The sequence below is a fragment of the Bubalus bubalis genome, chromosome 24, assembly GCF_019923935.1.
Source record: "Bubalus bubalis isolate 160015118507 breed Murrah chromosome 24, NDDB_SH_1, whole genome shotgun sequence".
NCBI classification, from domain to species: Eukaryota; Metazoa; Chordata; class Mammalia; order Artiodactyla; family Bovidae; genus Bubalus; species Bubalus bubalis.
Genome location: NC_059180.1, coordinates 8,639,350 through 8,652,859, shown reverse-complemented (window position 1 = coordinate 8,652,859; position 13,510 = coordinate 8,639,350). Strand labels below are relative to the sequence as shown.

General features: G+C 49.0%; 1 protein-coding gene across 4 annotated transcripts; it reads left to right on the top strand.

Moving 5' to 3' along the window:
- The first annotated feature begins 2 nt into the window (after positions 1-2).
- TBL2 (transducin beta like 2) lies at positions 3-9,065 on the top strand. Of its 4 annotated transcripts, XM_006057101.4 has the most exons (7): positions 3-230; positions 1,746-1,876; positions 2,135-2,319; positions 4,243-4,394; positions 4,714-4,840; positions 5,190-5,342; positions 5,578-9,065. In XM_006057101.4, exons 1-7 carry the CDS (start codon positions 101-103, stop codon positions 6,038-6,040), a joined length of 1,341 nt encoding a protein of 446 aa, XP_006057163.2. In that variant the 5' UTR covers positions 3-100; the 3' UTR covers positions 6,041-9,065. The 4 variants fall into 4 exon arrangements, with proteins under 4 accessions (XP_006057163.2, XP_025131246.2, XP_025131247.2 ...); XM_025275461.3 differs by lacking the exon at positions 3-230 and having other exon boundaries at positions 1,742-1,876; positions 2,097-2,319; XM_025275462.3 differs by lacking the exon at positions 3-230 and having other exon boundaries at positions 1,745-1,876; positions 2,173-2,319.
- The last annotated feature ends 4,445 nt before the right edge of the window (positions 9,066-13,510 follow it).

Here is a 13,510-nt window from a genome sequence, read left to right as displayed (position 1 = left end):
GCACCGACGGCCGGGCCCCGCCCCGCGTGCGTGCGCGGCCCCGCGGAGACGTGCAGACGTCCGCCAGGCCAGAGGCTGAGGTGGCAGTGGTCCTGCGGACATGGAGCTCCCGCAGATGCCGGAGCTGATGGGGCTGTCGCTGTTGCTCGGGCTGCTGGCCCTCGTGGCGACGGCGGCGGTAGCGCGGGGGTGGCTGCGCGCGGAGGAGGAGACGAGCGGCCGGTCCGCCGGTGAGTGTGGCGGGGACGGGTAGGAGCGACCCGCGAGACCTCGCTCCCCGGCCTTCTCGGGGGTCCGACCCACCGTTCGGGCCTGTGGGGGTGTCAGTGACCTGCCCTCCCCGCCTCAGTTTCTCCTCTTATGACATAAGTTTCCCTTCCCGAGAGTAGGGGCCGCCTTGCCCGGCCCATCGCGCCCCTTTGGGAGGATCTGTTAGAACCTGGGTCCCGCGCGGCTGTGCGCTCTCTGCGTGGCCGAGACCAAGCCGCCTTCCCTCGGAGCACAGCTGAGAGGCCGCTCAGAAACTCTTCCGCGCGCTCCTTGTTCGTTATTTTATGAAAACGGGGAGGAAGGGACAGAGACATCCATTTGTCAACGCTCTGGTCTACCGACATACAGCATTTATTGAATACCTACTACCTCCTGTAGGCTTTGGGGTCTTTTCCTTTGGGGAGTCCAATGTCAGGTAAAAGAACATCTGAAAATGTAAGTGAAAAATACAGTGTCGTGGGTTTCATAGAAAGATCAGTATCAGAATACTAGTACTAGATCAGTAGTAGTACTCCCACGGGTGGGAGTGGTCAGCCCCTCTATTGTCGGTGGTGCGCGGGGGTCAAGTAAAGAACCCTGAAGAAGGGGTCTTCAAGGATCCACGTGTAAGGATTTCCCAGGACGGCCAAGAGAAGGAGAATACTCCTGGCAATAGCAACGTGCAGGAAGCCAAGGAGTCCTGAAACAGTGTTTGGTTTGACTGTGATGAGAGAGGAGAGAAGTGGGCTTGTTAGACAAGGCTGGAGAGGCAAGCAGAGGGCAGATCTGCCTTTGTAACAGTGGCCTCCGGAGTTTTCTTCCTGTGGGAATTGAGGAGCATCTGTAGCGATCTGACACATGCCCACTTTGCACCTGTCCTGATTCTCAATTAAATTAGCTATTTTATACAAAAATGACTGGCACCCTTTTCAGCACAGGGGACGTGCTCAGCACATGGTGACTACCTCTCATTGCCCAGTTCTCTCTGGGATTCCCTCTGAGCCTTTTTTCGTGCTTGTTCTGGGTACTGTGCTTGTCATTTTGTATATATTATCTCACCCAGTTCTCAACTTTTCTTTTAGAAAAGCCAAGGCCCAGAGCAATTAAGTAACTTAACCTGAGACCAGCGCCAGCAGCTTCTGTAGTGCACATTATCCCTCACTTATAGAGGTCTGGTTAAGAATCTGCTCTCCACTGGCCTTTCTGTGAACCCACTGAGCTGCGCCTGCCCAGAGAGGGCGCCTTCTCTAATGTGCAGTGGGGTGCTGTATGATTATGTTACATATGCTAATAGCAAGCAGCCTCCCCAGGATCACTCAGTGATAGAGACATAGTCCATACCCAGGTCTGATTCCAAAGCTTCTGGTTTTTTCCCCTGTATTCCTCTCTCTTCTCGAGGACAGGGTCATCTCCACTCAATGCCTGGCCAGTCATCGGTGGTCACTGAGTGATGACTGAGCGAGTAAATGGATAGTTGACCTGGCCCTTCCTTATAGGCCAAAAGGCAAACGGATGTCCACCTGACAAGTCCTTGAAATCCAAGAAGCAGAAACTGCAACAGCGGATTCGCAAGGAGAAGCCTCAGCAACACAACTTCACCCACCGCCTTCTGGCTGCAGCATTGAAGGTACACGGGTACCCAGCACAGCATGTATATAGAAAGACTCACGGCCCCGCAGACTTCTCCTTTGTAGGATTCTGTGCATGTTACAGACTCCTCTGCCTCTGACCCAGATCAGGGGAGATGCCCTGTCCCATCTCCTCCTGACGTCCCATCAGGAGTTTGCTGTTGATCTAAGCAACAGGGCCCCTGAGTCATGGTTGCACGGGTTTCCGCATTTGCCCAGGGGGTTCCCGTTCATACCTGCTGCTGCCCTTGCCCTAGAGCCACAGTGGGAACATAACTTGCATGGACTTCAGCAGCAATGGCAAGTACCTGGCTACCTGTGCAGACGACCGTACCGTCCGCATCTGGAGCACAAAGGACTTCCTGCAGCGGGAGCACCGCAGCATGAGAGCCAACGTGGAACTGGACCATGCCATCCTGGTGCGCTTCAGCCCTGACTGCAGGTGGGACAGGATGGAGCCCCAGGTGTGCCTGCAGAAGCCCTGACCCAGGCCTAGGTCCTTCCCACACCTGGTTTGGGATACTGAGGGGGGGACCCAGGGTCTTCCTTGTGGTGGCAGAAGGGAACATCCTGACAGCTTGAACACTGTCTGAGGCTCCCTGGAGGGTTATGCAGCTACCTAACAAGGAAGTAGCAATGGCAGCTCACTCCAGTACTCTTGCTGGGAAATCCCATGGACGGAGGAGCCTGGTAGGCTACAGTCCATGGGGTCATGAAGAGTCGGACACGACTGATGTCACGGTTAGCAGCAGCAGCAGCAGCAAGGAAGTGGAGTGGGGAAAATCTGTTCCTATTTGGGAAGTACCAAAGCCTGACTGATTTCCAGATTAGTCTTGGAAGCTCTCATGGTTTTCTAAACCCTAGAGAGAAGCTAAGGGAGCCAGAACTATGAGAGTCCTAACCTTCTAAGGAGTTTTAAGAGATTCTGAATTAAGGGTTATGAGGCTGGACTATAGGTCCTGAAGGGAGATTGCCGGGGTCCAGCCCCGGCTGATCCAGGGTATTCGAAGGAGAGATGGCGTAGGCGAGGGTCAGGAAACAACTGCTTAATTAAACATTAATTAAGGATATAAAGAGTAATAGAATGAGGATAGCTCAGTAGGAAAATTCAGTGGAGAAAAGAGGCTGAGTAGCTTGGTTTACGCGGGAGACCAATAAAACTTCAAGACAAGAAGTTTGCACCACTTACGTAGGCCACAGGCGTCCTTCCATTCTCCCGAAGGAGAGGAGACACTGAGGCCTCCCCGGTCGGATCTTAGAAGCCCAGGCATAATTAGTAAGCATGGTGGGTTCCGCGCTCCAGATGGAGACTCAGCCAGAGTGAGAGAGAGACATGGGGAGACCAGTCTTTCGAGGAACTGATCCCAATTCTTTATTTTCCATGGTCTACTTTTATACACTGAGATATTATGCAAAAGTCACACGGGGTCAGCAGTCCTGACTTTTATCAAAGTCAGGTGCTTCATACAAATGTATACAGAGGTCTTAGGGGTGTTACATCATCTTCTGGCCAGGGGGCCTGCTGACAATTTACGACCCTCTCCTTGTGACAGCGGTCAGTCAACCAGGACACTTATTTCTCCAGGGGTGATTATTCTTAAAACAGATGCCACCCAAATAAAGTTACATTCCTATAGGGTGAGGGTGTAGTGGGTTTTAGTTAAGGAAAGAATTTACTTAGCCTAAGGTCTAACATGATTTATATCAAAGGTTAATACTTATTTCTTCTATATATTCATTAATGTGTGTAAGGGCAGGGGATATGGAGACTTAGCAACAAACATTGGCTCAACAAATGAAAAAACCCTTCACCAATACAATTTCTAATCAGCCCATTATACTTACACTAATAGCTTTCTAACTTTTCTAAGGAACCTGTTTTTAGAAGGTTTAAAGCATCTCGTGCCTCTCACGGTTGGGAGGCTGTGAGCAATCACATGTGGCCCGACAAGCCTGTCAGGCAGGCTAGAGAACCTTCAGAGGAGTTTGTAGGTTAAAACACTCTTGTCACGCCCAGGAGTTTTTATTAACTGGAGCTCTAGGTTAACTCCTTCTCCGAAAGAGGTGGTGGGGGACAGCCCCCCGTAAAGTCAGATGTGTAGGTGAGAGCCCAAAGTAGTAAAGTAGGCAGGCTCTGGTTATGGGGGTAGATGCTCGAGGATTTCCAGGGGGACTCCTGAGGCTCGATCCCGCCTTTGCGTATGTCGAGCCTCCTTCCTCATGACCTTTGCCATGGGCGGAGTGCCTCACGCCGGCCCCCAACAGGAGATCTTGATTCTCCTTAAAGCCTGCCTAGCGTAGGGCCTCACACACACAGGTCTCTGTGTCTGAAGGAGTGAGAGACTTGTCTGCTCCCTGTTTCTAGAGCATTCATTGTCTGGCTCGCTAATGGAGACACGCTCCGTGTCTTCAAGATGACGAAACGAGACGATGGAGGCTATACTTTCACGGCCACCCCGGAGGACTTTCCTAAAAAGCACAAGGCACCCATTGTCAACATTGGCATCGCTGACACAGGTGAGAGGCATTCAGAGGATGGAGCTTGGCCCAGGCAAGAGGGAATGGACTGTTATATTCACTGAAGAAGTGAATGCAGCCTGAGAGGTATGCTCAATTCTGGTGTGACAAAAGGGACCTTGTTTGGGCTCCCCTGGAGTTCCTGGGAGCCACAGCAAGTTCCTAGGAGAGGCAAGTAATCGCCAGTCTTCAGTCATATCCTTATCTGTGGCGACCCTTGGTGCGGGAGGGGAGCATGATACGAAGGGCAGCAGAGGCCTTCATAAGTCAGTTAATCAGGTCATTGACCTCAGCTCGTGTTACGCCCCCTCACCTCCAGGGAAGTTCATCATGACTGCTTCCAGTGACACGAGCATCCTCATTTGGAATCTGAAAGGCCAGGTGCTGTCCACCATCAACACCAACCACATGAACAATACATATGCTGCTATATCCCCTTGTAGCAGGTAAGGAAGAGGGCACTCTGGCATTGGATGTGGGCTGAGGTTGGAGCTGGGGGCTAGGGTGGAGAGAGAGTAGAGAGCCAGCTTCAAGTAGCAGAAGGAGCAGGCATGTGGAATCAGGATACCTAGATTCAGAGCCTTAGTTTCTACTTATTTAAAGCATATAAAAGGTTGGGGCAGGGGTACTATGTATCTTATAGCTGTGAGGATGAACTGAGGTCATGTATAAAAGCACTTTTAAAAGACAGTGTTATTTAGATACACAATTATGAACTCTCTCAGGAGTTTAGTGGATCTGCAGAAAAAGCTGCCCTTAAAATTAAGTTTTAAAGGAGCCTGGGTTGTCTGGCAGGTTTGTAGCCTCGTGTGGCTTCACCCCAGATGTAAAAGTTTGGGAAGTCTGCTTTGGAAAGAAAGGGGACTTCCAGGAGATTGTGCGAGCCTTTGAACTGAAGGGCCACTCTGCAGCTGTGCACTTCTTTGCTTTCTCCAATGACTCCCGGAGGTGAGTGAATCCTCTCTGAGCTCTTACCAGTTTCTTACCAAGACTCCCAGCCCCTCTTGGCAACCAGGAGCCTCCAGCCATTCTGTGCAGCAGCTGTGCGGTGGGGGGATTTCTGGCCCTCAGCAGGAAGTAGACATAGCAGTGGAGTTGGCTTCCCAACTAGTGTCCCAAGTGCCATCCCAGCGCCCTCCCCTCCAGGGTGTGTGAGGCTAGAGCCTGACTTTCCATGCTGCAGGATGGCCTCTGTCTCCAAGGACGGCACGTGGAAACTGTGGGACACAGACGTGGAATACAAGAAGCAGCAGGACCCCTACTTGCTGAGGACAGGCCGCTTTGAAGAAGCGAGCACCGTGCCGTGCCGCCTGGCACTCTCCCCTGACGCCCAGGTCTTGGCCTTGGCCAGTGGCAGCAGTATTCATCTCTACAACACCCGGCGGGGTGAGAAGGAGGAGAGCTTCGAGCAGGTCCATGGGGAGTGTATCAGTGACTTGTCCTTTGACATCACTGGCCGGCTTCTGGCCTCCTGTGGGGACCGAGCAGTGCGGCTCTTCCACAACACTCCTGGCTACCGGGCTGTGGTGGAGGAAATGCAGGCCCTCCTGAAGCGAGCCTCCAACGAAAACACCCGCCAGAGGCTTCAGCAGCAGCTGACGCAGGCCCAGGAGGCCCTGAAGAACCTGGGGGCCTTGAAGAAATGACTGTGGGAGGAGGGACAGTAGGAAGGATCTGACCTGCTCTCGTCTCCACTGCTGCCGTTTCCCTGATTCTCCCCCAGTGGAAGCCTTTTGAAAGGAGTGTCCTGATTTTCCTAATGGCAGCTTCTCTCTCCTTTTCCCCATTGAAACTATTCTGGCCTACTCAGATCTCTCTCTCTCCTTGCTGGTGATGACTCCTGGCCTACTTAACAACCTCCCAGGCTAATGACCAAGGTGCTTTTCTTTTTCCTGGGCCCAAGGGGTGGAGTCTCTCTTTACTAGGCACGGAGGAGAGTGTAAATAGAAGAGAGAGAGCACATGGTCTTTGACCTTGGGACAACACACCCTGCTATCCAAAGGAGCTTGTAATCGTGGAGGCAAAACCCAGGGAAGACCTGAGTGCTAACCAGCAGTCTTGCAGGGGTGGGAGACTGAGATTCCTTCCTATTCCAGAACTGGGGAGTGGCTCAGGGAAAGGCTGATCTTAACCCAGGCAAAGCGCCTAACTTCATCCAGAAGTAATTACGGGATTTCATTCTGTGCCTCAGTTTTCTTATTTGTCAAATGGAGAATAATTATCTTTTGACCTCCTTCCTAGATTTGAAAGAAAAGCGGAAAAGAGTCATAATCTGTTATCTATTGTCAAATATCATTTATTAACTACTGAGTAAAACTGGGACTCAAACAGGGCAGTTTGAATCTCTTGGGAGAGCTAAGCTTCTGGGATTTGATTGATTGTACATTTCATATCTGCTTCTGCTTTAAGTTGGGTGGAGGAATCATAGAATCCCAAGGTAGGGCTCTTCTCTTCCAGGAGGTTATATCCTGCTTGAGGAGCACCTCTTTTCAGGTCATCCAACATTTGCTGGCCTATTCTGTGCCCAGTGCAGCACGGACACTGGAGATAAATATGAATAAGACATCATTTCTGCCATCGAAGATGGCTGGTGGACGAGAGGTATACAAGTTTGTGAAGTGTTTTTTGTTAGTTTATTCACAGCTGGAGAAGGCTGTGGTAAAAGTCAAGGTAAGAGAGAGGACTGAATCAGGACAGAGGCAATGGCGTTGAAGGGATAGATTGAATAGATTGGGTATTTAGAAGTTCACATTTTTGGACTTTGAGGACTGCTTGGATAGGAGAGCTAAGGGAAATGAGGAATCTAGGCAGACTTGAGCCTCAGCAAAATTTATCCAAAATAAATTCTTCCCTCTCCCTAAAACCTGGACCCCCCCAATCACCCCCAACTCATATAAACATGTGAACAAATCACAGCATTGGCGTTTTCCTCAGTTACTCCCTTTTCTACACCCCCTCTGCCCTACTACACAATTACCATCCACTCCACCAGAAAATTCTTTGGGTTACATGGCAGTAAATCCTGAATCTGTTACTCCTCTCCGTCTCTTCTGATACCATCCTGGTCCTAGCCACTGTCACCTACAGGGCCACTATAATGTAGCTTCCTCACTGGCCTTCCTGCTTCCTGGCTTGCCTCGTTAAGTCACTCTTCTACATAGCAGAGTGATCTCTGAAAAATGTAAAGCAGATCACATCATTCCCAAGTTAGAAACCCTCCCAAGACTCCTCATCACACTCGGAATAAAATCCAGAATTCTCATTGTGGCATACAAGGCCCTGCGTAATCTGGGTTCTTCCTCCTGTGATCTTGTTACCACTCTCCCAGCCGTGCCATTCCTCCAACCAAGCCAAGTTATTTCCAGCTTCAAAGGGGACTTGTGCCTCTGTTCTTCCCTCTGCTTAGAAGCATTTTTTTCCCTTCTCTTGGCAGACTTGCCATGCTTGTCATAATTCAGTTCTCAGTTTCAGTTACACTTTAGAGACCCTCCCTCACCACTCAATCTGAAGTAGCCCTTTCCACCAGTCATATCACATTAGCTCATTATATTTTAGTTTGCATTACTTAATGCTATCTGAAATTATTTTGTTTGGATATTTGTTGGCTTCAGTAGAAGTAGGTGAGTTGGGCCACAGTTGTCTGGGTGAAAGACAGTAGGAAAAGGTGGGAACTGAAGTCATCTCTAGAGGGCCTTTGTCCTGGATCAGGGGCAGGTGTGGCTGTGACTTAATATTCTGGAATCCAGTAGAAGTTGCCCATTTCAGAGAAGCCAGAAGTTGGCAATTTATTATAAAAAGAAAAATGTTAAGCACTGTAGGAACCAAACAAAACGCTAATGGCAGGATGCAGCCCAGCAGTCTCTCATTGGCAGCTTTTGGGTTGCTCATTAAGCCACTGGAATGTGACAGGAATCCTTGTCAGATTTGCTCCGTGTCCCACACACAGTGCCTGGAATAGAGTTAAGCGCTCAATAAGCGTTGAATTCGAACCAGGGCAGCTAACAGAAATGTCAGTACCCTCTCTGCACTGCGGTTTGGCGTTCCTAAGAATAGACTTCTGACTGATAATGCTGTGCACCTGGGTCCTGGTGAAGCTTTGCTTTCTGGTTGTCAGAAGAATGAGACTAAGACACTGCATTCCTGCTTGGCTCTGGCTTTGCTCTGATTGCATATCCAGGAGGGGCAGTGATCGCAGGATGTTGAGTTACTGACGTCAGAAGTCTTTGGTTCCAGTTTCAGCCGGGGCACTTGTTGAACAGACACATCACTTCACCTCTCTGAGTTTGTTTCCTCATCTATAAAATGGAAATAAATCTGGCCCTGCATGCCTTGCCAGGGCTATGAATTTCTAATAAAATGAATGAAAACACTACAGCAGAGTCATTACAGAGATGTCCCGGGGACAGAATACAGCTCCTCTCAGTAAAGATGAGGCTGCTTTCCTGTCAGCATGGCGAAAGTTACCTGGATATTCATGTAGCCCAGAGACCACTATGTTTTTTTGATAAAAAATCCTTGTGTATGAAGGCAGTGATAATACTTTAATATTACTATTTCAATTTATGTGGGTTTGAAAGTTTTCAGAATAAAAATTTGGGGAAATTAAAAAATGGTATATAGATTATTTTTATCAGTCATTAAAAATAAAAATACTTAAAGCTCAAAAGTGTACATCTGAAGGTCTGTTGATAGTCTTCATCAATTTCAATTAAGATAATAAGACTTGTCTTTAAAAGATGTTTTATAATTGGAGATTATAGCAGGTAAGTAGGAAACACATAGTGTTGTGATGAGTTATCAGTGATGGTATGTTATATCATAGACCCAACAGTGTCCCAAATTGGCCACGTGTCTAGAAACTTAGTAATTTGGGATTCATGTTCTCTACAAAATTCCAGAAATATGAGTCTTCCAAGTGAGCATGACTTGGTTTCAGCACACAGCTCTTGAGACTGAGGCCCACTGATGACACAGGTTGGCACTGCAGAATTAGCCACAGAAACTGAAAGCATGATTCATAAACACAAACCTGAGAACGCCTTGTAAGACTGTGACTGTGTGAAGCTTGCTTTCTTCAAGCTTCCAATTCTGATCCCAGAGTTCAGGGCAGTAGGAAAATGACTGTGCTCTCAGCTGCTCTCTGTTCAGCAGACACAGTCTGAGTGTGTTTGCATTTTCTTGTTCACGTTGATAGTGGCCCACATAGTGCTAAGCCTTCAATCCCTACCATCTCACTATTGTTTCTGCCTCAGGAAACAACCCTATCTTAGTGTTTATCTGGTGAACTACCACCTCCCCGAATCTTTACAATTTTTAGAGGATAGGCCTTGACCCTCCATGAAAGGTGAAAGTGTTAGTCGCTTAGTCATGTCCAACTCTTTGCGACCCCATGGACTGCAGCACGCCAGGCTCCTCTCCATGAAATTCTCCAGGCAAGAATGGTAGGCATATAACCAATCAGCAAACTCCTGGACTTTGCTGGACTTTAGAAAAAAGTGAAAATATGTTTAGTTTTCTGCTAGAATTGCTTAGTAAGTAGAATGTAAAGTTGTTAACTGTGTAGTGCTGCCCAAGAATGAAGCCAACAGGAAAGCAGCCAAAGAGACTGCAGGCTGAGGATGCTTCTTCTTTCAGCTGCTGGATCCAGACACACCTGAGGTTGCCACCATTGGACACCAAGTTACTAAGAGCCAAGAAAGTCCTGTGTATGATTGTCAATTTGAATTGGGATACTCTTGCAACTGAGAGAGCCTTGACATCAGCATTATTAGGGAGTCTAATTGCCCAACACACATAACCAATAAAAGGCTTGCCCAGATCTTTGAGTTTAGGCCCTATCTAGGAACTCACACGGAGAAGGCGATGGTACCCCACTGCAGTACTGTTGCCTGGAAAATCCCATGGATGGAGGAGCCTGGTAGGCTGCAGTCCATGGGGTCTTGAAGAGTCAGACACGACCGAGCGACTTCACTTTCACTTTTCACTTTCATGCATTGGAGAAGGAAATGGCAACCCACTCCAGTGTTCTTGCCTGGAGAATCCCAGTGACGGGGGAAACTGGTGGGCTGGTGTCTATGGGGTTGCACAGAGTTGGACACAACTGAAGCGACTTAGCAGCAGCAGCAGGAACTCACAATCAGAGAAGGCAATGGCAACCCACTCCAGTACTGTTGCCTGGAAAATCCCATGGACGGAGGAGCCTGGTAGGCTGTAGTCCATGGGGTCTCGAAGAGTTGGACATGACTGAGCGACTTCACTTTCACTTTTCACTTTCATGTATTGGAGAAGGAAATGGCAACCCACTCCAGTGTTCTTGCCTGGAGGATCCCAGGGATGGGGGAGCCTGGTGGGCTGCCGTCTGTGGGGTCGCACAGAGTCAGACACGACTGAAGCGACTTAGCAGGAATTCACAATAAATACATTCACACAATAAAATACATTCCTTTAACCAATGTGTGTACAGCCAGAGACAAGAATACAGATGGAGAGCCACATGCTGTCCAAGTCTTACTATCTGTTATAAATTAAGGTGAGCTCCAATATGTGCTATCCTCCTACCTTGATACAGCATCCTGGAAGGCCATGTTCAAATTTAGAATTCTCAGACTCAGGTCTGTGCCACAGTGTGTTGTCAAAGGTGACCGTCTCATGATCAAGGCTGCTCTCCTTTTCCCACCTGGTTCTTTTCCACATTGCAAGGGACCCCCCCAGCCCACACCTCATATGCCATCATATCCCTGCGAGACAAACACCCGCCCCTTGGCCAACAACCACTCAGGCCTCAGGTTGTGCGCCGTGGCAGTGCCACCTCTGTGAAGATGGACCCAGGGGAAAGGCTCATACAAGCCCTTGAAACAGGCTTGCATCTGTTTGGACAAGGAGTCCAGGGTCTGGTGGATGGGATGGCAGCCGTTTGCACCAGGTGGTCACATCTCCCTGGTCTTGCAACTGTGCCTCATAGGAAGGGGCATGGCATGGCAGGGCAGGGCCAGGATGGGTCCCTCTGGAGGAGTCGTCTTGCCCACATCTGACACTGTTAATCATTCTGTTGACCACACTTCATCTTTTCCCTACAGTTTCAAGTTCACTAAGCTAAACTCTTCTTAACACATCAGAAATAAAAAAACAGTATTTTATTGTGAGTTCCTGAACATTCAGCCAGGTATGTATCAGAATTTTTCTTTCTTTTTTTTAATGGCCACTCCACGTGGCATGTGGGATCTTAGTTCCCCAACCAGTGATTGGACCCACACCCCCTGCATTGGAAACTCAGTCTTAACCACTGGACTGCCAGGAAAGTCCCAAGGGGAGACTTTTTTAAAGAGAAGTATGTCAACAGAGGGCATTTGTGCAGGCTTTGGGGAATAGTTGGCAGTTGCTCATTTTGACCACTCTCTTACACAGAGCTTCAATGGGAGGTAGGTGGGGAATGTAGGGCCAGGTGGACAAATGTGAGTGGGAATCAGGAGGATCGCTGGGTCTTCACAGCGGGGAAGGCCCGAGGAAGGTGGTGACTGACAGGGTGGGCTGGAGGAGAGAGGGGTGCAGGAGGCCAATGCTGCTGGGAGGAGCAGTGGGCTGTGGAGCAGAGAAGCTATAGACAAGAAACCTCAGAGGGGGAGCTGGCCAGGACTTGGACAGGGTGAGAGAGAACTGCCTGGGGCTGTGTGCCTAGACCAGGGGGCCCTAAGAAGAGAACCAGAGAATTCTAGAGAGCTGGCCTCTGTCACAACACTTAGCATGCTCTGCCTTGAGTTTTCTTTTCCTGTTGCTTTCCTTATCCTCACCTAAAAGACAGGGAGTGTGTTTTTCTCATCCTTGCGTCACCCATAGTGTCCACCACTGTAGGGCATGTAGCAGATACTCAAGATAGCTCTTTGGTTCAGTTTTTTTGAATCAATGGCTTTGAGAAACGTGCCACCTTTGATCCCACTATTAGCAGACCCATCCTTCCCTCCACATGCTAGTTCAGCTCTTTCATTCCTCAGGTGGGTAGACACTATTCCTGGGCTCCTCATCAGCAAGATGATACGTGCTTATCGAGCCATGATATTGGTGGATGACAGAGGGGGAACAGTCATAGACGCTATGTCAAGTTCGGGGTTAGTGAGACAGTTCTCTGGGTACACAGAAGGAAGTTTCTCTAGAGGTGAAAGAAGTGGCCACTACCAAGCAATGCAAACTGTCACCTGCTTCCTTTCTGTTTCTTGAAGCGGTTGCTTCAGGGCCCTCTCTGCATACGGAAAGCATGAACGCCTGGGATGACAGGGGAAGACAGGGAGCTGCAATGAAGACTGAATATTCACCCAAACATCTACTGAGCATCTGTGGACACAGTGAGGACTTAGAGCAATCGCATCTACTGTATTCTCCAAATTAAAGTTCAAGGTCATTTTTTCCCCAGATGCCTCTGGACACCCTTCATCTAGATCAGGGTTGTCATAGCACCTTGTACACTACTTTCCTTTAACCTAGCATTTATAAAATGGCATTTGAAATGCTTGTTTTCTGGTCTGCATGGTCTGCTCAACTGGAAGCTCTTTGAAAGCAAAACCCAATTTTGTCCTCAGCACTTTTCATGCCAACTTGCACAGTGCAGGCATCATTTAACCAACGATTGCTGAATTAAATGAGACATTGATGTAGAGTGTCAAGTATGGACAAAGGGGCACCTCAGGATCTCAGGGGGAAGTCTTGTTGGAATTCTAACTGAATGTTGGAAGAGTAAGTGCTCATCAAGAAGAGATAAGAGAATTCCAGGTGAGAACAGAGGTGTGCAAACGTTGGAAGGCATACTGAAGGTGTGAAATTCTCTATAGTTGGAGCACATTGGTGTATCTGGGGAGCGAGGGCCCCAAACAGGATAGCAGTACAGGATAGTGTAGAACCTTGGTAACATTGGTGTCAAGTCCATAAAATATAGATTATGGTTGCAGCCTGGCCAGAAAAGTAAGATGTTGTCCTGGGAAAGAGCCAGAGACCCCACTGGCAGCGCCTCGCACCTCACCCTGCACACAACACGTGCTGCCAGCTGGCCCGCAGACCCTGGCCCGCTTGGGAGCCCAGTGGCCTCTGAGATTCCCAGGGTGGGGCCTGTTGGGTGGGACGCCCAGGGT